Raw genomic sequence first — 26,918 nt, 5'->3', positions numbered from 1 at the left:
AATACACACAAAAAAGTTGGAAAAAATTGTTAACCAAAATTATTAAGTAACTGGGTCATAATGAACCCAACCTGTTTACTATATGTATTTAATGTTAATATGCTATTTTCATTTGCATTGAGGCAAATGCTATGGGAAGACTGTGACAAAGGAAGCAGGTAGAGCTCTGCCCAGTGGCAGGTTTGAGTACAGGCTGCAGGTGTCTGGGAAGCATCATGCACTGGCTGCACAGAAGTAGACAGCTGAGTCTCCAAGCTGAGTGGCTGTGATGTTCAGGAAGAAGTGTTTGGCTTTCTTATCCAACACAACAATGAATCTTTGGATTTGACTTATCTCCTTGTTTGAACGAATGTCTATAATACACTGGAGACCTTTTCCAGTTTCTTGTTTATACCAAGAGAAATAGTCCCAAGTACTGTCTGAGTAAGTGCAGTTGATAACAGCACTGTCTCCATCCTGGACACTCAGGGTAGAAGGATGCTGATCCACTTTCTCTCCTTGGATAAACTCTATGCAGAAAGAAAATGAAAAAAAAAAGATGTTTGTATGTGATTACTCTTTAGAGTTTTCCTATTCTTCAGTGACTAGGGAAAGCTTCCATAAAGCCAGTTTTCTTCCCAGATGTCTAAAGAACATCTGCTAATATACTGTTTCCCCCAAATCCTCAACTCACCATCCAGCTGCAGCCACAAGAACATGAATAAAGCAGGATTAGATATCTTCATTGTTCACAATTAAATCAATCCAGACTTGAAATCTACTCAGGAGAGCTCCTTCTGTTATCTCGATGTTCCTTTTCACAGTAACAATTATATTGGCTTCTCTTTATTGTCTGCCCAGCCTATAAGAAAAAACCTATTCATTCAGAATCCACTGCAATAAATCTTCCACCTACTATGCACCAGTTGGGGTAGACTGCCACCTCGTGGTCATATCCCTAAATATTGAACTGGTTAAATGGTCTTTTAACCTATCAGGGATGAAGAAAGACATATAAAAGTAAAAATGGGTCAAAGTAGGTCTTGGTTCAAAAATTATATTTACAGAAAATATTAGAGATAAATGTTAGTGTTAATGAATACTATTGAGCCATTGTTAATAAACTGTAAAGCTGTAGATGCTGTTAGTGTTGATATAATTATGGTCAGACTTGACATATTTGAAATCCAGAAAGCACTATGATTTACTCTCATAAACAAAAGAACATTTAATACTTTCACTTTCAGCCAAATATAACTTCATTATTTGTCCACGACAGAGATTAAACTCTTCATTGAAGTTACTTATAAGGCCAAGATAAGAGTAAGACAGAGAGGACAAATGAATATTTGAAATGCACATCATCTCAGACTCTGCTCCTCCAAGTTTGGTCCTTCCAATAACTTACCATTCCTAGAGAATGGGCAGTACCAAATCACACTGTGGCATCTTCCCTCAGTAAAGATGTGTTATTTTTTGTATGATGTGCCCCCCCCAAAAAAAAGCTCATATGTGAGACAATGCATGATGGCTTAAAGGACAAATGATTGGGTTGTGAATGCCTTAACCAATCAGCTAATTAATTCCCCAATGGGAATAACTGAGTGGTAAGTGAAGGCCAGTTAGGATGTGTCTGGGGAGGTGGGTCATTGGGGTTATACATATTGTATATGGCAAATGGATTCTCTCTCTGCTTCATGATGATCTTGTGAGTTTTGACTCTGTCACACTCTTCCAGCATGATGTGCTGCCTCACCTCAAGCCCTAAGGAATGAAGCCAGCTGTCTATAGATTCAGGCCTCTGAAAGCATGAGCCCTGAAATAAACTTTTCTTCCTCTACAATTGTTTTTCTCAGGTCTTTTAGTCACAGCAATAAAAATCTCACTAAAACAGGTGCCTAGGATGAAGAATAAAGATCAAATATTAATGGTAATGATCATGGGGATAAATTCTTGAGTCATTAATACTCTAACTTCAGAAAGTTTGACAGATTGGATTGAATTGCAAAGAGAAATTTGACAACCTTTAAGAAACCTTTTCCTATTTCTGATAGCTTCTGTTCTGCAAATGAGAAAAAGAAAAGAGATTCTCAAAAAAATCAGACTTCAGATTCAAAATATGTAATCACATGTAAGTTTATTCTTGTTGTGATTTTATTTTCTGCTATCAAAATGGGCTATTATCCATGGATGCAATGACTGTCTTACATGTTACCTGGAATTTCCTCTTAATTCATGAGCCACTCCTCCTGGAATGGATTTCTACTGCCTTGATAATCGATTTTCCACTAGGATTTCCAGAACAAAATTCTTTACCCCAAACTTCTATAAAGTACTTCAGCTCTGTACATTACCAGGATTATTTCCACTTTCAAAAACAAAACAAAAGCCACCCACTCTTTTCTACTTTAATTTCTTAAGGTTTCCTGAAACTTCTGTAAGACAAATATCTAGGGAAGCCTACCTATTGCCTATATAATATATGAAGATAATACAAATAGGAAACAGAACCTCAAAAACTAACTTTGATCAATGGCTTCTGGCCAACCAAGATGATCTTATTTCCAGAGTCAAGGCCCCTTTCCTCTGATTTGTCCTCACGACACCCCTGGAGTCATCCAGAGTAAATCTAAGTCCACATTTTATGCCATTAAACACTTAAGAACAATTGTGATGACAAACTTCAGCTCAATATATAAATACATATGTGTGTATATATAAAATAATGTTTTCATATGTATAACATTTCTCCATTCTAAGTTTCTTCTATACTCTCACCCATTCCGCATATTATAGTATTCTCATATCCTTTATTTGAAAAAGTTCCCTATTCTTGGATACAGATATTTCAGGTCAGTGTTGCCTTATTTGAGTTGTGGCATCCAGAAGAAAATTTTCTACCACCTCAGGGACTGTCAACTGCAGCAGTACAATGTTTTCCTTGGTGTCTCAATTTCAATCGCATTTTTGCTGACAATGTTGAGTGATGCTGATGATGTTGGTATCCTTCTTTCAAGGGATGGCCACTTGAGATAATGGATATACACCATGACTTTTAGGAAAGGTGTTAAAAGATTACCTGGGTGTTGAGGATGGCCTGTCACTTGTCTAACTCCAATATCAGCCAGTGAGTGGTGGACTGATTTGCTAGTAGAATAACAAGAAATTAATAAAATTGAGAATAAAAATATAAAGGATTAATGAAAGAAAGAATTGCTTCTTTGAAAAAACAAGAATGATTAATCCTTAGCAAAGCAGTCCTAAAAGAGAGAAAGCCCCAAATTAACACAATTAGAAATGACAAAGAAATATCACAACAGATATCTCTGAAATCTAGAGAATCATTAAGAACTATTTTGAAAATAGGTACAACAATCAACTGGAAGATATTAACAAATTTCCAGACACATACAATCTACCCAAATTGAAAAACTAAGTCAGATCAATATCAAACATTGATATTAAATCAGCAATTAAAAGCCTTCCAATGAGGAAAAGCCCAGGACCAAATCAATTTTCAGCTTAAATTCATCAGACACTTAAAGAGGAAAAAATGCTAATCTTCCTCAAATTATTCCATGAAATAGAAAAGGAAGGGAACACTCCCAAATTCATTCTGTTAAGACAGTATTGGCTTGATATCAAAAACAGAGAAAAGAATATCAAGAGTAAAAAAAAAATACAGACCAATAACCCTGATGAACATAGGTGATAAATCCTTAATGAAATCTTAAGAAATTCACATTCAAAAACGTATTAAGAAAATGGCACACCATGCTGTAGTGGATTTCATTCTAGTCATGCAATGTCACTTCAACATATACAAAGTAATAAATGCAATTCTTGACATAAATAGAATCAAGGACAAAATCACATGATCATCTCAATAGATGCAGGAAAATCCTTCAACAAAATCCAGCACCCCTTCATGTTAAAAAAAATTTGAGGAAATGAGGGCTAGAAGGAAATTGCCTCAAGATTATTAAGGTTGTATATGAAAAACAAAAGTTCAAAAATCATTCTGAATGGGAGAAAAGAACAGAACACCAATGGAAGAGTAGAGATGACAGAGACAAATACACATCTATACAGTTATCTGATATTTGGCTAAGGTGCCAAAAACAGAAATTAGATTAAGATAGTCTTTTAAACAAATGGTGCTGGGAAAACTAGTTATCCGTATGTATAAGAATGATACTAGAACCTTATTTATCATTCTTTACAAAAGTCAACACAAAGCAAGCTAAAGACACATGAATAAGAACAGAAAATATATGGTTGTTAGAAAACAAACAAACAAACAAACCCACTTATTGGTACAGGCACCAACTTTCTTAACAAAATCCCTAATGTTCAAGAAATAAAACCAGAAATCAATAAGCAGGATGATGGCATGACATTTAAAAACTCTGCAAAACAAAAGAAACAAGTAAGAACATGAAGAAAGAGCATGCAGAATGGGAGAATATTTTTAAAAACATAAATAACCCAATCAATAAATGAACAAATGAATTAAAAAGACATTTCTCAAAAGTGAAAATACAAATGGCTGACAAATACATTTAAAAATATTCAACATATTTATCAATCAACAAAGTCCAATCAAAACCACACTGAGATATATCTCACTCCAGTTAGAATGGCAGTCATCAAGAAAACAAATAATAGATGCTGCTGAGGATGTGGAGGGAAATGTACATGCATACATTATTGATGGAACTACAAATCAGAACAATCAAAAGACAAGGAATGACTCCACCATACAAACTAGCTATCCCACTATTTAGTATTTATTAAAAAAGCAAGCAAACTAAAATCAGCATAGTATAGTGATGCATGAATATTAATGTTTAAAGTAGGACAATTCACAATAGCCAAGTTATGGAACCAGCCATGTGCCCAGCAACAGGTGAATGAATAAAGAAAATGTGGTATATATAAATAATGAAGTTTTAATCAACCATAGAGAAGAGTAAAATTATGTTATTTGACTATAAATGGATGAAACTGGAGAACATCATGCTAAGTAAAATAAGCTAGAATGGTAAAGTCAATGTCTTTTATATACAGAAGCTAGAGTGAACTAAGGAACTAAGAAAGAATAGGATTCCATATACTAGAAGGGAGAACAGTGGAGGAGAGAAAGAGAATAAAAATGGAAGTAGAAAAGACTGGAAAGGAAAGAAACAATAGAAAGAAAACTATAGAACTCAAAGAAAGAAGTTGAACAAGACACTAGAAGATGGAAAGAACTCCCATGTTCATGGATAGGCAGAAAGAGATCCACAATCACCAAAGCATTTCTAGAGCAGGGGGTGGAAGTTGGGGGGAGCAATACTGGAAGCATCACAATATCTGACATCAAATTATACTGCATAGCTATAAAAAGTTACAGTAACAAAAACTGCATGGTACTGGCATAAAAACAGACACATGGACCAATGAAAAGGCTGCAAGATACAGAAAAGGTAGCCTTTTGAACAAATGGTGCTGGGAAAAGAGGATCTTTATATGTAGAGGAGTGAGACTAGATCACTCTCTATCTCCCTGCAAAGAGGAAAAAAAATCCTCAAAATGGCTCAAACCAGGAATTAAACCAGAAAATATATAACTCCTAGAAGAATACAAAGCATCTACACTTCAACATAAAAGTTCAGGCAATGACTTTCACAACAGGATTCCTAAAGCTCAGAGAATAGTACCAAGAATTAATAAATGGGATGACACCAATTTTAAAAAAACATTTGTACAGCAAAGGAACCAATTAAGAATGGAAGAAAAAACCTATAAAATGGGAAAAAATATCTTTGCTGGTAACTCTTCTGACAAAGGTTTAATATTCAAAATATATAAAGAACTCAAAAAACTTAACACTAAAAAATAACCCTATTAGTAAATGGACAAATTAACAAAATGCAAGAAAAAAAATGTTCCACATCCCTAACAATCAGGAAAATGCAAGTCAAAACCTACACCAAGAATTCATCTCACTCCAATTAGAACGGCTAACATCAAGAATACAAACAATAATAAATGTTGGAGAGGATGTAGAGAAAAAGGAACACTTGGACACTGTCGGTGGGAATACAAATTAGTACAACCACCTTAGAAACCAGTATGGAGATTCCACAAAAGATTAAGGATGAAACCAACATATGACCCAGCTCTACCAATCCTGGGCATTTATTCTAAAGAATTAAAGCCATCTCACCTTAGCAATACATGCATGCTCATGTATATAGCAGCACAATTCACAATAGCCAAACTATGGAAACACCTAGGTGATCATTGGTGGATGAATAAATTTTAAAAATGGTTTGTATACACAATGAAGTTTCATTCAGTCATAAAGGAGAATGAAATTATGTCATTTGCAGGAAAACTGATAGAAGTTGAAAATGTTAAGTTAGGTGAAATAAGCCAAACTCAGAAAGTCAAGGATCATATGTTTTCTCTCACATGTGGAAGCTTCATATAAAAAGTAAAAGAAAAGTTGGGGTGGGGGTCATATGAAAATCGAATTAACATTAGTAGAAGAAAGGGACCAGAGGGAGGGAGGAGGAGAGGCAAAGTGAAAATATTAGGGAATAATATTGGCCAAATTATATTGTTATATTGTGAGCATGAATGAATATGTAACAATAAATCCACCATTTATGTATAATTATAATGCACTAATAAAAAATTGAAATAAAAATAAAAATAAATATTCCATTAAATATAAAAATTAAATTAAATTACACTATACAAATAATAGTACAACCACATGAAGAAAGAGAGACTGAAAAGTTATTTCTTAATATTACCACTCCATAAATTGCTTTTTTCTTCATGTTTCCTGAATGACCTCTTCACAGGAAGGTCTTATTTTTACCTAGTACATCCATGATAGACCTATGTGATTGAAACATATGAAGCTTTCAATACATGGCCATTTTTCTATAAAAGCGACAATTGTGTATTTTTTAATCAATTTATTTATTTTAATTAGGTATATATGACACCAGAATGCATTTTGATTCATTGTACACAACTGCAGCAAAATTTTATATTTCTATGGTTGTACACAATGTAGTGTCACGCCATATGTGCAGTCATACATGTACCTAGGATAATGATGTCCATTTCATTCCACCATTTTCCTGCCCCCATGCACCCTTCCTCCCCTCCCTCTACTTTGCCCAATCAAAGTCCCTTCACTTTTCCTATGCCTCCTCCCTCCCTGTTATGGATCAGCATCCACTTATTAGAGAGAACATTCAGCCTTTGGGTTTTGGGGACTGGCTTACTTCGCTTAGCATGATATTCTCCAACTCCATTCATTTACCTGCAAATGCCATAATTTTATTCTCTTTTAATGCTGAGTAATATTCCATTGTGCATATATCTACAGTTTCTTTATCCATTCATCTATTGAAGGGTATATAGGTTGCTTCCACAGTTTAGCTACTGTGCGATATGTTTTAATCTAATGTTTTCAGCTTTAATTCAATACTTGGTAATAATATAGTCCTTGATTTTATGTAGAATTCATATGTGCCATGTTAATGACCATCTAATATACCATCAAGTAAAAGATTACTTAACCATGAAAATATAACAATAGGCATTCCTATTTCTGTGTCTGTACATAATCCTTCTGCTATGTGGCATCAATTTTCAAAACCAAACTTTATAAACTTTTCAAAGGATTCTGATCACTCCAAAATGCTTTATTCCAATATCCATGCATAGCCATTCATCTTGTAAAAATTTACTAACAGCATTCATTGCCACATACAGACATCAGGTGCACCTACCATGTACCTGGTCTTGGAATAGGCTGGACCAATAGCTCAGCTCATAGGCTGCTCCAGATCCAATCTGACTTTCAGGCCCCATGAACCTATATAGGTCACATTCCTAGGAAGTCAGTCCTTCTCCCAGCTTCACTGGAGTTGCCCAAGTGTCCTCATCTAAATCTCATGGTCTCCCTCCTTCTTAAATAATCTCTTACATTAACACAAAGAACTTGCAATGCTGAGAATCAATTTACATCACAATTAATCCACATGCAGGTTTAAACTTTGGGGTTGGTTGTGAGAAGTCTTGGTAGGTGGCTACAGAAAACAAAGATTTCTTTTGGGATAACACTGGAAGATTTCTGCTCCCTTTCCCAAACCCAAAGTAATGTTAGAAAATTATGGGTAATATATTTATTAAAAATGCAAGGAAGTGCACTGGATTCCCATGTAACAAAATTAAAGTTTTAAAGGGTGCCATTTTGAAATAATTAAATGGATATTTCCATCAGTGATGTATGTGAATGTGTTGTAGAGATATAGACATAGACTGATTTTGCATTTGGGAGTCTTTTGCACTGGCTAGCTCAGAGCACAAACTCTAATATTAGATTTCCTAAGTGGGAATCCCACCTAAGCTCACTAGATTTTAACCATGTGAGTTCAAGCAAGTCACTTTTGCTCTAGAATCCTGACATTCAAAAACAAGAAGGAATTTTTCATTATATTTTTCAAAGTTTCCAGGTGTGAAAAAAAATCTGAATACAAACATTAAATATGTACAAGATAACATAACATATTATCCTTGTGTTGGATATTGAACAACCTGCAATCAACTGGGACATCTATTCTATATTTGACACTCATACACTTTTTCAAGCATTTTTCATCACAATAATTTAGATGTCATTAATAAGCCCTGCCAGGGGATGTGTTTTAACAGTACTTTGGGCCCTGACACTCTTATCAGTTGCTACAATGGTTACTTATTAGAAATTTTTCCAGCAAATGGTTTCTAGAAGGAAAAGGGTCCAAACAAAGTGGGAAGACAGTGCTGAGAAATCTCCTGTTAGCAGATGTGACAGTGCTACAACGTGAATCGGGACACTATAGCTGTGCAGACAGTGCCTTGCAAGTCCTCCCAGAGGCAGAGGCTGTGGCTGCAGCTGCAGTTTGGTGACAAGCTGCAGGTCCCCTAGGAGCACTGTGCCTCAACTGCACAGAGGTAGGTGCCTGAGTCTTCCAGCTGGGAGGTGGAGATGTGCAGGGTGCTGTAGCGCTCCTTAGCATCCGCTGTTGCCTTTAACCTTCCCTCCTGTTTTGTCCCTGAAGCCAGGAAAAACAGATTGATGAGGCCACCCCCAGGATTCTGTCGGAACCACTGCACACTTCTCATGATGGTGGAACAATTGCACCTCAGAGTAGGGCTGGTTCCCTCCTGGAGCCTCAGGGCTGAAGGACTCTGCTCCACCTGCAGCCCTCTCACCCCTGCTTGGAAAGAGAAAAGCAAACTCAGTTGGTGTCATTGGGGAATCCATGACCAGTTTACAAACCTGCAGAATATCCCAGGAAACACCCTGAGGATGGAGGACAGGGAGGGGGCTTGGTGCCAGCTCTCCCTGCCCTCCCTCACACTGTCAGCCCTACAACACCCCCAGCCCCATCTGGGAGGAACCCCACTCACAGCAAAGCTGCACCCACAGAAGCCCCAGCAGAGCCCCCAGTCCCCTCTGCATGGCTGCTGGCCTGGCTGCTGGGCTCTTCTCCCTGCTCTGCAGGTGTCAGTTCTTGGGCCAGACAAGCTTGTTCTCCCAGGCAACAGTTTCCACCTGACTCCCTGAGCACCAGTCACATCTGAGCTCTGTCCTGCCCCTAACAGGGAGCTCCACCCCCAGTGGCCCAGGGAAACAGCAATTGTGGCTGCAGAATTATGTGAGGACAGTGTAGGTGTTGGGGGCCTTGTTTCCCGTGGATGAAGATAAAAGTGATTTTTTTCCTTATAACAGATGAAGTAAGAGAAGTTTGTGGGAATATATGTAAGGAAGGATGATGACACTTTAGGGAACAACCTATGTGTTAATTACATAACTGGATTAGGTGGGCCTTAAAGAATCACTGGAAGAATAAGCCCTTTTCTCATATATAGTGTGATTAACAGGGAATTTGAGAAATCAATAATATGAGAATTCTGATCAAGGAAACTATTTGATAGCATGCATTAAGAAATAAGAACCTTTTCATGAAATGAAGATCTCTGTCTACATTGAAAACATTTCCAACAAAAGTTTCATCGATTTAAAAGAAGAGAGGACATTCATATGATGTCCACCATGTTTTATTCTCTACCTCATCCTTTCTGTTCCCCAACACTTTCCCTGACACTCTGCAGGGCACACATTGTTGCCCAAGTCAATATTCGCCTCTCCTTTTCTCCTTCTACCTTTGTTCTTCATTTTCATCTTTTCTTCTTACCCATTTATTCTTGTTCCTTCTAGTCTCAGAGAGATAATATAAAAAAGATGGGCTAGGGCTGGAGTTGTGGCTCAGCAGTAGAGTGCTCGCCTATCAGGACTGGCTATCAAGAGTATTACAATAATTTATATCAGTATATTTTAAGAATTTCTGTAATAAAGCAAAAAATTGAAACCAGGTACTGAAGATATTTTCTCCATCCTCATATGACAAGTAAAATTTTAATTCCCTGGCCTGTGCTGAGAAAATGATACTCCCAATGAGTTTACAAATAAGGGATCAAATAAGTATAGATATGATCTTCAGCCTTCTGAGATTGTATGTAGAACAGCAGGGCTGAAGCCCTGAGATGAATAGACTGCCCCCTTTTTGTCTGTGATGTGACTGGCTCACACCCTCTGGTCTCTAACTATTCACCCTCTGGGAATCCTCTGAAATCCTTCCTTCTGCAGCCTGGAGTGCCCCCCGGTGGACTGATTGCATCAAAATATTCACTTAAGACTAACCAAGTCCTCAGCAGTCGCTACAAGTTTCTTGGAGCAGGAAATGCAGATGGTCAGAAAACAAAATGTCTAGAGTCTGTAGGAATAAAAATTAGCCACATTCACAGGTGAGGAAGTAGCTCAGTAGTGGAACGAATGGCACAAGTGTCTGGGTTCAAACCCCAGCCAATAAAAATTAAAAAAAAAAAAAAACATTTTAAAATAAGTTAGCAGTTATCCTGCACTACTTATTAGATTTCTTGAATTTAGCTGAAAATAAATCCATAAACAGTCATTCGCGATTTACTTGGAGTAAATAAAAAGAATATTTAAAAGGAGAGAAGACACTAGTTTATAGTCTATTGGAAAAGAGAAAATACACATATCTGTAATATAATCAATATAATCAAAATGTAATACACCCAGAGGAGTGTACATTGAAACCATGACCCCAGAGGCAGGAGAGGACTTGTGCATGGGACCATCAGAAAAAAACCTTTTGAAGAAATTGGACATTTTCTTCTCTCTCCTCTGCCTTGTTATCAGAAGGATAAATGAGAATATGGATAAATCTTTATCATAGTTTTGATTACTCTTATTGGATTTAACATAATGAAAAATTTATAAATATAGGAATCATTTAAATCATAAAACACTATATGTCAATCAAAGTCCTCTCTAGCTTCTCCTAAAATGCTGCCCTTTCATCACTCATCACCCCAACTCTTCCTTAATCTTTCAATCTGCAGGTGAAGCTCCCAGGTGTTTCACTGTAGATCTATTATCTTATACCAAATATGTGAATCAACAGACAACATGTAGTATTTCATTAATAGCTTTTTACTTGGTATAAAATGGTACATCCTTTGCATAGCTTTCTGTACTTGCTTTATGAACTCAATAATAAATCCTGTAGGTCTTATCACATTAGTTCTGCTGCTGTCTTGTACCACATCATGGCTTGTCTAGTCTGTACAGCCCTTCCTCTGTTGATGAACACTCAAGGTGTTGTTGGTTACTTACTATGAAATATAATATGACAGTAAACCATGCAAGGCATTCCTCTTTATATGCATGTGGCCATTTTTTCTATATACAGAGAAGGAGGAATTAAAAGGAAGGTCTATGTGACCAGCAAGTAAAAAGTATCAGGGAAGTGGGAAGTCCATGGCTTATAGGAGGAAGAAATGAATCCATGTGCTGATTATTATGTGGATGGCTTTTGTTTTTATTGCTTTTCTTATTTGTGCATTGGAACTGTAGCTTCTCAGCACATATGATAAACTCTAAAATTACTGTCCTACATATAGAGCCTACAGAATGTGTTGCAGTTTCCACCAACCAGCCACTGAGATGATTCTAAAGAAGGTAAATGAGCTATGGAAGAAATAGGATATACAAGGAGTAAATGCAGTAGAATATCACTGTAGAAAGAAAAATAATAATAATATAGGGCAAGGAAAAAATATAGTGTTTTTATGATGACATACATTATATATAATTTGAGAGTGATTTTCATGAGACATAAGAACAGATATAGTCTCTACATTTTCTTAAATGTTAAAAAATTAAAAATTGATTAATGAAAAATTCATCAATGGAACAGAAAACAGACTTTTAAAAACGAAAGGAAAAACCAAGAGTATACCAAGCAACTCAATCCAGACTCTTCAATAATAAAAATATACATAAAAAGAGATTATCTGATTAAATCAAAACTGAAAATCCTGCTATGTACTGCTTGAGAAAAGCATAAAGTCAAACAACAAAGAAAGCAGAACATATAGAATGCAATTCTTCCTGGTGCCTCTTTGTGCAAGGACTGGAGCCACATCCCCTGTCAACATCCACTAAACCCACCACACCCAATAAAGAGATGTCCCATGAGCAGGCCCATTCTGGTGGTGGAGGAGGAGTGCAGAGAATGCAAGTTACTCAGCCACGTTATTAGCTCCTGGAGTTTCAATCTGTGACCACAGGGTGAAAGAAAGACTAAGGTTAAAAAAAAAAAGGAAAAAAAAAAGAGCATTCAGACAGAAAACAAATCTGGGAAAGAAAGGAAAAAAGGCAGGAACAAAATATCAAGAATAATTGAAGACAGCTACAGAAAAGAAAGAAATTAAAAATGAGAAAATTTCATACCTTGAGAGAGCAGAGGAGAAAGAAGCCTGTTATCCAAATAACAGCTTTCGATTTTTTATCATTGATCTCTCTACTTCTATTATTTTATAATTTGGACTGTTTAAAGAATTATTCATCAGTGTATTTCCTAATTCCTCTAGAAACACACTTAGGAGAAGACAGGGACATCTCATCACCAGAATTATGTTTGATCATTTTGTGCACCAGAAATCCATAGAAGGTTGGATCAGGAAGACTTTCACGGGTGCTTGGAGAGTTACTATGAACTAAATTGTGACCCACCCAAAATTTGTATGTTGAAGCCCTGACTCTAAGACCCTCAGAATGTGATGGTATTTGAAGACAGGGTCATTAAAGAAGTAATTAAGGTAAATGAAGCTGGGCTCCATTTCAAAATGACTGATGTTCTTAGCAGAAGAGGATATTTGGGCACAGACATGTGCATCTTCAGTGGAAGGCCACGTGATGACTCAGTGAGAAGCATCACCTCATACCAAGGCGAGAGGCCTCAGGAGAACAATCCTGCTGACACATTGACCTTGGTCTTCCAGTCTCCAGAACCGAGAGCAAGAAATCTCTCCTGCTTGAAACACAGAGTCTGTGGCTGTTTGTTATGGTAGCCCTAGAACAATAATCAAAGAGTAAATTTTCAATATCCTATTAATATGGAACAGATCACAAATACAGTTTGTAATCCAAAGCACATATGCAAACTATCTCAACATTTTAACATCCTACTTACATGTTCATGTTTTAGTGCACTCACTTTTTTCTTAAATTAAAGGGCTCACATACCTTTAATATTCCCATAAAAATTATATCTGGAGCCCAAATTATCCTAACAACTGTGGAAATGAGAGTATTCTACATGATTCTATAATGGGAGGTTTATGTCATTATGAATTTGTCCAAACCCAGATGATATAAGGTGACCCATAATTAACTATGGGCATTGGCATGGTGTGGGAGTGTAGTTCACTCCTGTATCAAGTGTACCATTCTAGGGGAGGCTGGGGCAAGACAGGGGCAGGGAAAATATGTGAGACAGCTCTGGAATTTGCTCTCAATTTTGCTGTGACCTAAAATACTAAAAAAATCAAGTTTTTTAAAAATGGGTGAAGATATGTAAATATATGATGGGTTGAAAAAATGTGGATGTGAAGATCAGAGACAAAAACATTAAAAATGGGCAGAGATCCAAATGGAAAAAGTGCAGAAAATATAAATGACTTAAAATGAAACTCCATCTGATTCATAATCAAATGAATTATGTGCACATAAAAATGAAAGTCTGACAAGAAAAGTCAAAAAGTGTGGTAATGCATAAGGTTTTTGGAAAATAGATATTCTGTCCAATCAACACATACACTCTCAACACACACACACACACACACACACACACACACACCACAAACCCTTACAGCACCAGCACCACCTTCTCCAGTGGTTTAAGGATAATTGGTGCTTCTGACTCCTAAACCTTCCACGAAGGCACAGCACACAAGCAATGTTCTTTGGCAGCCTTTCTCATAAGACACAGCTTCCGTATTCATTTGGCCTGTGACATAAGTTTCTCCCTATATTTCTGACCCTCTAAAATTCAGTCAACGTCACTGCCATCATCTCCTTTTCTATACCCTGAAGATTTATGCCCTTTGGAGACTATTCACTGCCTTTCTAATAGGTTTTCATGAAGATACAGAATAAAAATGTATGTATGTTTAACCTTCCACAAGCATTGCAAACTGATTCACATGATTCACAAGGGTCAGTTTGCCTTCTCAGAAAGCAAACTGAACTATGTAACTTGCCAGGACCATTCACCATTTAACCATGGGTCTATCTTCAATTATGCATTTGCTCCCTCCCTTTCCTTTGAATACCAGCCTACCAAGAAAAGACACCCTTATCTGCATGAGGAAATTCCCTTTCCTCTCACTGCATTGTTGCTGTGTGAGAGGTCTGTTCCTCTTCCTGTCTTCTCTTCCCTTCCTTTTCTATTAGCAATCTTGGAATTCTTGTTTAGGGGCTCTAGTTCTCCTATCACCTTAACTTCCACACTCTGTTAGGGAGACCTTATGCACATGTCACTTCCTCTGGCACATTTGTTGCAATAAAAATATAACAAGCCACAACAATGTCTACCAGGGTGTCCTGAAACAATGTTTGGGGTCTGGGCTTTGTCTGCAAGGATGAGCAAAGACACCACTCCATTGTTTGAGTAGTTTTACCTTGAAGTTACTTTGTTCCTGCTTGAGGAACTAATGCTGTCAGCTTTTGTTTTTACTTCCACTAGTGAAGAGCTGAGTTGGGGTTGTCCACTCCTTCTGTTGCTGCTCGGGATATTTGTATGATTTTTTCATCAAGAAGAGAAATAGAGCAGCACACACCATAGACTGTGCTGAAGCCAGAGTGAACCCCAGAGGCTGATGCTCAGCAGCCAGGCCCCTAGTTGCTGCTCAGAGTTTGTGCTCAGCTCCCCCTGCAGTTTCTGCCACTGTGTCACCCAGAGCACAGTAATACACAGCCGAGTCTGATGCTTGAATAGAAGCTTTCTCCAGGTGGAAGGACGTGGCTTCTTTATTGTATGTGGCTTCAAAACCTTTGTTGATGACCTTATCATTGGCCTTCACAGCTTTCAGGAGGAGCTGTGGACCTTCTCCAGGGTATTGAACATACCAGAAAAGAGTAGGGTACCTTGTGGCGGAGTAAGTGCAGTTTATAGTCAACAAAGCCCCTTCTGATATGGTCACTTGGCCTTCCATCTGGGTCACTGAGTCTCCGTGGGTTCTTCCTAGGAGAGAGAAGATCTGGATCATCTTGGTAATAAAACTCTTAGAAAAATTTATGGTTAAAAACTTTGCTGGCATCATAGAAGAAACAGTCCATTTTAAAAAGCATTTGACTCACCAAGTATTAAGAGCATCACCATTACTATGCCTGAAGAAGTATCCATCTTTAGAGAGTCAACTAAATAATGTTCTTGATTCTTAACATGAAGAATGTTGAAGTCATAGTGAAAAGATGAGCCTATTGTTGCAATTCACACAGGAAGTGAGCTAGTGTTAGAAAGCTGCACCCCCTGGTGGGCAGAGCCTAAACTGGAGAGAATGATTTCCTGGACTCCTTCCAGAAATCTGAACTATATCTTCATCCCTCATCATCTAAATGCACATCAATCTTCAGGTGGCTCCTGTAAATCTAAAGTACAGCTAACATAACCTATAAGATCTTCCTTATTCTTAGGACTCTATCTGACATCAAAATGCTTTAGTAGAGCTTCCCAGGGTGTCTCTGTAGTTTAGAAGATATTGATATGGTTTGAATTTAGGGTTGTTTGGCCACTGAGATGTATACACAGGCTTTTTTTATTTATTTTTTTTTTTTGGTACTACAATTTGAATGCGCGTATTTCACCACTGAGACACATCCCCAGCCCTATTTTGTATTTTATTTAGAGACAGGGTGTCACTGAGTTGTTTAGCACCTCACTTTTGCTGAGGCTGGCTTTGAACTCATGATTCTCTTGGCTCAGCCTCCTGAGATACTGGGTTTTCAGGTGTGCCACTGAACCTGGCCCTGGTTATCTTTATTTTTTATTTTTAAGATAGCATCTTGCTAAATTGCTGAGGCTGACTTTGAAATTTTACCACTGCTTCCAACTATAGTATCCAGTGTAGGTCTGGCCTCAAGGTCTTTTTATATGGAGGGAAGCTTGGGCCGGTGTTTCCTGGAGTTCTCTCTCCACAGATTCAGATAAAGGAGCTTCTGAGTCCAGAGTCAATCTGTAATAACATCACAGATACAGACTTAAGTAAGAATTTCAGGTCCACATATTGTTTGGAAGCCAGATTCAGAAAAACAAGCATTACATGTTTTCTCTCAAATGAGGAGAAAAATAAAGACCTGAGAGTAGAAGAGTGACTATTAGAGAAGATAAAGGGACTGTGAAGAGATGATGGTGCAGTGCCAGGGAGAGCAAAAGAATGGAGAGGGGACAGGATCAAAGTTCAATAAATTCATGTATGGGATTGTCACAGTAAAACTTGTTGCAAATTCTATTCTGATACATGACAAGAATGCAAAATAAGTTGGGATGATCCTGGGTTGGAAAAAAAAAACAGTAGAGAACAGAGTTTCAGTTGCACAGATGGGTGGTTGTACAACTGTGACTATACTTAATACCCCTGAAATGTGCACATAAAAATGATGGAGTGGTAAACTTTATGTTAAGCAGATTTTATCATAATTTAAAATGTTTTTTAAAAATTGTAGAAGATGCTTCTCTTTAATATTTCAACTCACACCTCTGCTTTCCAAATGAAATTTAAGAAAGTTACAATACAGGATCACTCAGAAACCATCCATTCAGCCTTCACCAACCCAAATATAGGGCATGAGAAAGTGGGGTTAGAGGTGGAAGGAGGAAATTGGGGAGAATAAAGACTTGGTATTGTGGTAAACTGATGGCGCACAGAAGGTCTGGCATGTGCAAAATGACCAACGTTTTGACATCAAATGCTTTTGGAGTAATGGTCATGAGAAAAACAAGTGCATAAAAAAGAGAGATTTCATGCTCTGCCCTTCACAACACCCCTCTAAGAGCCAGTAGTTATTGATTATTTTATGTTTAAGGTTGGTATAAGGCAGGTACACTTAGACTATACAAACTGAGTTTTTGTTTTGTTTTGTTTTGTTTTGTTTTTGTTTTTTTTGTGCTAGAGGTTATAAAAAGGCCATTAACTAAAATGAGTTCTCAGGTCAAAATCTCTCACACACTGGGTATTCAATGATCATTTTAAATAAATGGATACATGAGTGAATACAGTTTTTAAAAGTCAAACTGCATTATTCTGTAAACATTCTGCCTCTTGTTTTTGACGTTCTTAAAGATTTGCATCTCTGTTCAAGAATTAAAACTTTTTATTATGCTATTTTTTAAGTGTTGTATTAAGGTTAGGCTAGCTCCAAAAAAAAGATCTCCTTGCCTAGGTACTATATGTATATTGCAAATTAACCAAACCATGAAAGAAAGAAAACTCTTAGCTATATGACCACAGATATATTTTCAAATAGCCTTTTGTGTATATGGAATACTGGTAAAAAATGGACAGATGAAAAAAATTCAATTGAAAATGCATACACATAGTTGAAGAAAGAAATTCAATTGAAGATAAATATAAGAAATTTCAAAATAAAATTGAAAAACATGAATGACACTTTACAAGTTGAGAAAATTAGCTCTTTCCTGAATTAAAAGATAATAAATAAGTTGCTATTTCATGTGCAAATATATTCAATGAATATAAATCCAACTTTTCAGTTCTCAAACATTCTTTTTTTTAGTTTTGTATATTTTGTTTTAATGGAGAGTCATTTGAAAAGAAAAAATTGGGGCAGAATTTTTTTTAACATTTATATTGAAAAATAATTGTGCAAGAATCATCAAAAACTTCTTCAAAAAATTACTACTGAGAAGTGATTTACCCAAAAAGGTAACAAAATTTACTATAAAAAAATCTAAGCCTGGCGTAGTGGTACATGCCTGTAATCCTAGAGACTCAGGAGGCTGAGGCAGAAGGATGGCAAGTTCAAAGCCAGCCTCAGCAACTTTGAAGTGCTAAGCAACTCAGTGAGACACTATCTCTAAATAAAACACAAAATAGGGCTGGGGATGTGGCTCAGTGGTTGAATGCCCCAGAGTTCAATCCCAAGTACCAAAAAAAAAAAAAAAAATTCTTTCTGAGATTGATACTGAATAAAACAATGGAACTGAAAAAGCAGGCAGGAATATATTATAATGAAAGTGGAATTAAATATTTTAAAAGATGGTGACTATTTTAGGAGAAAATTATCCTTTATCTACCAATAAATGGGTTTCCATCTTTGTGGTATAGATTCCCCACATATCCCTAGAAAAACCACTAGTTACTGGTCTTTTTATGGATGTGAAGGTGAGAAAGAGTAAACTTTCAATATGTTGTTTATTCTAAGGTAGAAATCCATCTCATTATCAAGAGATCTGAGCTGTGTACTAGTCACTGCAGTTCTTTTCATCTGCCTGTGGATATAATAATATCCCCCCTCACTTCCAGTGCATGTTCAATTGCCTATCTTGGCCTAAAGAGAAGAAAAAAAAATAAACTCTCTTCACCAAAATATTTAGAATGAAAACTTTGGACATTGAGTCCAATTGTAAAGGTCGCCATCTCTTCTCAATTTCATTTTCCCAGCTAAGATGTTCATAAAGTCCAGATTAGACACCGAAGTTTAGTCACTAAGTTATTAAACCTTTGAATTAAAGGTTTTAAACCTTTTGTTTCAACTGGGAACCTTGATGGGCCACAGAAATATGCCCAGTTCTGCAGGAAAGGTGTCCTGGATGACCCCAGAAACCACCCTACAAGAGCTGATCATGGCATCAAAAATTGTGAAAAACCTTTCATTTCCTGTGAACACTAAAGATAAGGACATGCCATAGAGACATCACTCAACAACATGGCAAAGAACACAGACCCTTTGCCTGTCGTCACCCATTTCTTGCTCAATTAGTCAAAGCTTATCCTCTGGATGGGTTGAAGCATCTTCAAACCTCACACTAAACTCTCCATTACATCTGATGCTATCACATACAATACAATTGTTTTGTTCCCTAAAAACACCCAACATTTTTCTACGAGAAGGGTTACTAATTATGAGATACTATTGATTTCTTCTCATAGGATTCAACTAAATAGACTTCTCACTCAAGAAAATTTTGTAATTTCCTTTTTGTCATTCAAGAATTATCCATAACCAGAATGGATACCTGATACTGTCATGCAAATTTTTAAATGTAATTTGTTTTTTTAGTAAGTCTTATGTTAAAAATTGAAAAATGTAATATAGTCAGGACATTTAACTACTACTCCAGACTACAGTGTGAAATTCCATCCATGTGGAAAGGTAAAATTAGTTAATGTTGATGAACTTGTGTCTTCTTCTTTAAAAGGTCAAATTACAAAAAAAACTATATACATATATAATGATGTTAATATGTTTCAATGAAATTCAAAACATCCAAATGCTACAGGGACAATGAAGATTCTTAATCTCTTTAACCTTTTCTTAACCTTATGTATCTCATATGTCCCTACTGAAAATAGACACCAAATACTTGATATACTTGATTCTTTGTCATGAAGACAAAAGCCCACACTAAAAGAGACACTGTAGAAACTGGGGAAGGGTTGATGCTTGAGCAGATGATCATGCTAAATTAAACACAACTTTCTGACAAAAGTTCCACTGAAAACTCCACAAGTCCTTTTTGGATGCAAAAACTTGATTCCCAATTGTGCAAAGAAATACTACAAGTGACAGATACTACAAGTTTGGTCAATGAGGACCAAAGCCAGAAAAGTCTCCTGGAGGAGTCAAATGATCTCCAGTGAACACTTGCTAAGGTCCCCAGAGACAACCCATCACAGCAGGGACATATTGGCTGCAAAAATAAATGAAGCCTTACAGGAAAACTTTTCTAGCATAGCAGGGAGTGCCTTTCCTGTGATCAACAAAAGCCCATAAAAAGTGTAAAGATGCGGTCTCAACAGGAATACTGTCCATTTAAATATCTTCCAAAGGATTTTATAAATTGCATATAAAAAAAAAACAATGGATGTGGTGTCTGCTCTTCTGATTAGGCTCTGCCGAATACATTTATTATTTTCTCAACAACTGTCTCAACAACTGTCACTGCGTGACATATATCATAATAGCACTTATTTTTATTGATGACATGGATTGAAGCACTCTCCTATCAAACAGCCACTCACAATGACTAAAAATCAATGTGACTTTGTTTTTCCTTCTTGTTTCACTTCAGTTATCCACATAGAAGGAGCATATTTTTCTGAAACAGATGTGTAAGGTATTTCCCTTACTGAGAAATTTCTCTTTTCTTATCACCTCCCTATCTTCTGAAAATATGGAACCCAAAAATGAGACATTAAAACTAAAAATAATTGTTGTAGCAGACTCTTTTTAACCCACCCAGCATTGGTGATGCATTTTTCCTTTAGTTTTCATAGGTCTGCATTGTTCTTCCTCACAAAGTTGCATGTCATTCTGACTGTGAACTGGTCACCAGCAGGTACATGTAATTCCCAAATTATACATATCCCATTCTTGTACAAAATGAGCTACATAAATGAACTCATGGTACTCCATTCTTTCATCAACATGCCAAACTGGTTGTCTTACCTTCCTTTCATATTAATCAGCCTTTAAATGACCTAAACCAGAAGACCTGGTATTCGTAAAGCAATACCAGAGAAATACTGCCTCTGAATGTTATAGAACTGATTTTATTGGAGTCTATTGACTACCAGTTCAGCAGATAAAGTACAAGGAATTCGGGCTGGGATGTGGCTCAAGTGGTAGCACGCTCGCCTGGCATCTGTGCAGCCCAGGTTCGATCCTCAGCACCACATACAATCAAAGATGTTGTGTCAGGGGGAGAAATGAATTACAGTAGATGGGGTAAAGAGAGAAGATGGGAGGGGATGGGATGGGGGGTAGTAGAGGATAGGAAAGGCAGCAGAATACAACAGACACTAGTATAGCAATATGTAAAACAGTGGATGTGTAACCAATGTGATGCTGCAATCTGTATCCGGGGTAAAAATGGGAGTTCATAACCCACTTGAATCAAAGTGTGAAATATGATTTTTCAAGAACTATGTAAAGTTTTGAACAACCAACAATAAAAATTAAAGAAAGAAAAAAAAAAACAAAGATGTTGTGTCTGCCGAAAACTAAAAAATAAATATTAAAATTCTCTCTCTCTCTTTAAAAAAAAGTACAAGGAATTCATCTTTGGTTGCATTTTACCAACTATTAGGACATCCATAGTAAAATTACAGGATCTTTGTTATTCACATTAACTATCTTAACTGTTTCTCTTGAGAGTCTCCAGGAGCTCATTGTCCACAGAAGATGAGCACTGACCAAGGATCAATAAAGCAAACGTGTCCTTGCATAAAATACACCAGAGTGACTCTGACTATTGGAGGTCATATTCTCTTTCACAGTCTTTTGTTTTTATCATTTTAGCAGAACTTTCTCACTAACAATAGAGTATAAGTTAAAATATTTATAAAATTGATAAAATATTTCTAATTTATCCTACTTTTTTCTTCTATTAGTGTAATAAACGAGCTTAGGAGTAGGCTTAACTTGAGGCAATAACCATACTAATGCTATTATTCAGCTCTTCAAATCCATCACTCATGCAACAAGCATAAAGAATTGTTGGATGTGTCATTCAATGTCACAAATATCCATATAATATCATGGATATTATAATATTATAATGATACAAATAGCTATGTAATATCAATTTTCCTCATTGACAAAATATCCTCAGTTAGGATAGGTAAAATGAATTTTGATAAGCAAAATTTGATTTTAATTGGTAGAAAAATATCCACTGAGAAAAACTTAAGATAGAGTTGGTACAGTTAAGTTTACATTTGCAGCATGACAACCTGATTATAGGATTTGGTATTACCTTCAAAAGAACCTCTCCATTGCCAAAATGTTGTACAGAAATCAAATCCTGAACTAGAAATCAAATCTTCAAGGAAATCTAAACATTTAAAATGATGGATGTTTTAACAATAATGACATCAAATTTTAAAACATTCAGTCCACTTGAAGGTGGGAGCAGATGGAGGTCACATGTGCCCAATGGCATGTGATTTCTCTAGGCAAGTTATGACTTCTCAAATGCTTATATGTTGTGTGTTTTCCTTCACATGATATTTCCAAAGAGATAAATATAGGGAAAAAAAGACTAAAGTTTAAAAGGACTTAGAAATGGCCAGGTGCAATTCCAATATGAGCACAGGAGAGTTTTTGATGTGATGAAATGTTCTGTATCATGATTATGTAATCATTACATAAACCTGTATAATGTACTAGAATTCAAAAATCAAAGATAGATCTGTACAACCAAAAGTATTAATTTTTATATAAAATTTAAAAAGCTAAGAAAATTTAAAAAACAATGCATGTGGTGTCTGCTCTTCTGATTAGACTCTGCCTAATACATTTATTATTTTCTCAACAAAGAAGAAAAGCCCCAGTCATACCAACTGTGGTGGGGAGGAGCAGTGTGAAATAACAGCAACCAAAAAAACTCAGGTCCTTCCCCCTGGATCCTTTACTCTTCCCATGTCAGGATCGTTAAGTTAAAGATCCTGACATGGGAAGAGTATCTTGCATTACATGAACCTTAAACTTTCAAGTGCACATCTCATGTGCACTTGAAAGAAGGACAACAGGAGAGAGATGCCAGGGAGACTATGGAGGCAAAGACTTGAGGAGGCAGCCAGTTGCTCAGAAATGCTGGCAGCCATCAGAGTTGGGAGTGGCCAGGGGCAGATTCTCTCTATAGTCTCTAGGTGGGTGCAGCCCTGCTGATACCTTGATTCCAGCCCAGAGAAACTGATTTCAACTTCAGGACTCCAGACTATGGGAGAAAAAATAATTTTCATTGTTTTATGCAGTCAGGTTTGTTACTGAGGCAAAACGAAAAACCTATACCTTTTTGTGAGTACCAAAATTTGGAGTGAGGGCCAAAGGCTTAAATGTGTCTGGATGGAGATAACTGGGTTATGACCCTGCATACTTTGGCTGGAGAGTTTTCTTCCTTTTTGAAAAAAAATGGTCTCCATACTAAGAAATAGCACTGGAGCCTATGATAATTACACCTATCCCTTATAACCATGAAACTAGCCTATAAAATATAAGCCATTCTTCTCTGTCACTGCAATACCACACTTGGGGGAAATGGACCAAGCAAGGACCAATCCTTGCTTCTCCAGGACAGAAGCTAGTGGTACATTGAGGAGAATAAGAAAAGCCAGTTGAATATTGAGCAATATTGACTATTCCTGTTCAGATGTTTTAAACATAATTTACTCTAATAATCAGCCAATTAGCTGATAACTAACATAATAATTCAGACAAGAGGAATAATTCTCACCACACCAACCACCATTCACAGACACCTTAGGAAGAATATGAGAGTTCTTCAAATAAGATACCCCTGGGCCAGAGGAGGGAAAATCAGGTGAGTGATTGTTTGCACAACTTCTTCATTTTCATTAATTTATCTACAACATTAAAAGATATGTTTTTAAGAAGAAAATGGTGATAGTAATGTTGATTCTGTTGAACCATAAAGATTTGGCAGAGAGATTTGCATAAGCTATCTTTAAATTACCTTACAGTCCAAATTCCTTCTGTAATCCACCAATGAGAGTTAAGTGAAGGATTAAGACATATGACAATTTCCTCAATACACCAGAAAGATAAGGTAGTAATCAAAACTAAGTACCTTAGAATAAATTTAGCTTAACACAATGGAGTTTCATTAAGAAGGAAAAATGGAAATCAGTGTTATTTTTGAAGAAATTTTGTTGTGTATATTTGAGGTTTATAACAGGATGTTAGAAGATACACATAGACAGTAAACTAATTATATATTGAAACAAATTAACATATCTATCATCTTATGTAAATTACTTTTTTGGACTTTTGATAAAAACAATAGCTTAAAATTGCCTGTTTACAATTTTGACACTATACTTTTATTAACCATAGTCCTTATATTATATATGCAATCTCTAGACATTTTTGTTGTTTTTGTTGATGCTACATATCTACTTCTTTGTATCCATTCACCAATTAGCAACAGATTGGGTAGTGAATAACCACTTTATACTTTTGTATTTTACATGTTTTCTGCATTTGGTATCTAATATTTATAATCAGAAAAAATAACAAATGAAATTTTCTGAAGAGTAAAAAGCCCCTGCTTGAAATTGATACTTGAGTTGTTTGAAAGGAGAAATCTGAAAAACAATTGTAAACTCCTCTGTACAGTCTGAGGATTTCAAGAGAAAGCATTACTAACCGATTCCCATCAAGAGTCCAGTAAGTGCAGCATTAGATTTCTGAACATGTGAAGATTCCCAAATTCTGGGGTTCCCAGAGAGGGCATGAAGCTTCATCCCACCTCCCACCACCACCCTATGTGCCTTTTCATCTGGCCATTCAATTTCTCTATGTATATGTATATCAAAACATCACATTCTACATCATTAACTATTTATAATAAAAAATAAGGTTTGAGCGCTAGGGATGTAGCTCAATGGCAGAGGGCTTGCCTAGTGTGTGCAAGGTCCCAGGTTTGATCCCCAGCACCACAAAAATAAAAAAGAAAGAAAGAAAAGTCAAAAATCATCTATTAAGCCACAATCAGCTACCCAAATGTTCTGACCCATTTCATGTCATCTTGAACTTAAACTTCTTATTACATGCTTTTAATGTTGAAGTGCTAGATTCCACTTGCTAACAATTTGGCAAATGTTATCCTGAAAAGTCTGTGACAAAAGAAGAAGGTGGGGCTTAGCCCAGTGGCAGGTTTGAGTACAGGCTGCAGGTGTCTGGGAAGCATCGTGTACTGGCTGCACAGAAGTAGACAGCTGAGTCTCCAGGCTGGGTGGCTGTGATGTTCAGGGAGAAGTGTTTGGCTTTCTTATCCAACACAACAATGAATCTTTGGATTTGATTTATGTCCTTATTTGAACGAATGTCTATAATACGCTGGGGACCTTTTCCAGCTTCTTGCTTATACCAAGGGAAGTACTCTGAACCACTATCTGAATAAGTACAGTTGATAACAGCGCTGTCTCCCTCCTGGACATTCAGGGTAGAAGGACGCTGCTCCACCTTCTCTCCTCTGCTTACCCCTGGGAAAGAAGAAGAAAAAAAGATGGTGTTAGCATGTGATTACTCTTCACAATTTTCAGTTTTCTACAGCAACTAGAGGAGAATTGAACATAACAGGGCTTCTCCTTGGACATTTAAAGAACATTCCCTAATATACACAGACTTTTCCCTGAGCATTTCTTCAACCACCTTGCATTATCCACTATGTATATTGAATATCAAAACATCATATGCTATATCTTAACTATCAGTAAAAAATAAAATAGTGGGGAAATCTATTAAGCAACAATCAACCACCAAAATGTTCTCATCCATTCTAATTTAGTCTACTCCATGGACATTTAAAGAACATCCACTAATTAATTCTGTCTCTATAAAACCCTCAACTTACAGTACAGCTGCAGCCACAAGAATATGAGTAATGGATGAATCCATTTCTTCATTGTTCTTCCCATTAGAATCAATAATATACTTGAGATCTCCAGCCAGAAGACCCACTTCTACAATCAGGTTGCCCCTTTTTTCCTCTAACAATTATTCTCCTCTTCTCCACCCTGCCAATAAGAAAAAGGATCTGCTTCTGCTCTAAGCCTCTTCATTCAGAATGCACTGCAAGGTATGCTCCAACTATTTTGCATCAGCTGGGGTAGACTGCCACCTTGTGTTCACATCTCTAACTACTGAACTCTGGTTAAATGGTCTCTTTCCCATGAGGGACTCAGAAACATAAAAGCAGCAACAGGTCTAATAAAATAGGTTTCAGATCAGAGATTAAATGCACAGTGAGTATGTAGAGATCAAGGCTGACGTGTGTGCACACTACTGAGTCATTATTAGTAAATCGGAAAGAGGTAGATGCTGTTGGTGATTTTTCAAAAATAAATTGAGGTAACATGTTTGGATTCAAGGTAGCATCATGCTTCACTCTCATAAACAAATATTTAAAAATATCTCCATTTTCAGACTAATCTACCTTCAAGATTAGCCTGTCACAGAGGAAAAACTCTTCCTAAAAGGAACATGTAAGTCAAAGATCATAGTAAGTGGGTTGGGATATAGCTCAGTTGGTAGAGTGCTTGCCTTGCATGCACAAGGCCGTGGGTTCTATCTTCAGTGTGCACACACACACACACACACAAATAAGATTATAGTAAGAGAGAACCACTGGATATTTAGAACGCATGTGTTATCTCAAACTCTGTTCCTCCTAGCCTGGCCTTGCCCATAACTTGCCAATACCAGATAGTGGACTGTACCAATAATTCAACTATGGTTTCTTCCT

At 36.7% G+C, this 26,918-nt stretch overlaps 3 gene segments (V, D, J or C); all 3 read right to left on the bottom strand.

The window, feature by feature from the left end:
* Positions 1 to 787, bottom strand: LOC124090465 (T cell receptor alpha variable 13-1-like). The segment is given in 2 exon segments: positions 1 to 509; positions 674 to 787. Coding segments are annotated over 2 exon segments (348 nt in total).
* A 14,520-nt stretch (positions 788 to 15,307) lies between these two features.
* Positions 15,308 to 24,915, bottom strand: LOC131424027 (T cell receptor alpha variable 9-2-like). The segment is given in 3 exon segments: positions 15,308 to 15,650; positions 15,767 to 15,886; positions 24,819 to 24,915. Coding segments are annotated over 3 exon segments (552 nt in total).
* A 274-nt stretch (positions 24,916 to 25,189) lies between these two features.
* Positions 25,190 to 26,182, bottom strand: LOC124090464 (T cell receptor alpha variable 13-1-like). The segment is given in 2 exon segments: positions 25,190 to 25,656; positions 26,028 to 26,182. Coding segments are annotated over 2 exon segments (408 nt in total).
* Between the last annotated feature and the right edge of the window lie 736 nt (positions 26,183 to 26,918).

This window comes from Marmota monax, unplaced genomic scaffold, assembly GCF_021218885.2.
Source record: "Marmota monax isolate L192 unplaced genomic scaffold, Marmota_monax_Labrador192_F-V1.1 WCK01_AAM20220418_F8-fsc00017, whole genome shotgun sequence".
Classification (NCBI taxonomy): Eukaryota; Metazoa; Chordata; class Mammalia; order Rodentia; family Sciuridae; genus Marmota; species Marmota monax.
This window is presented reverse-complemented; position numbering and strand designations above follow the sequence as displayed.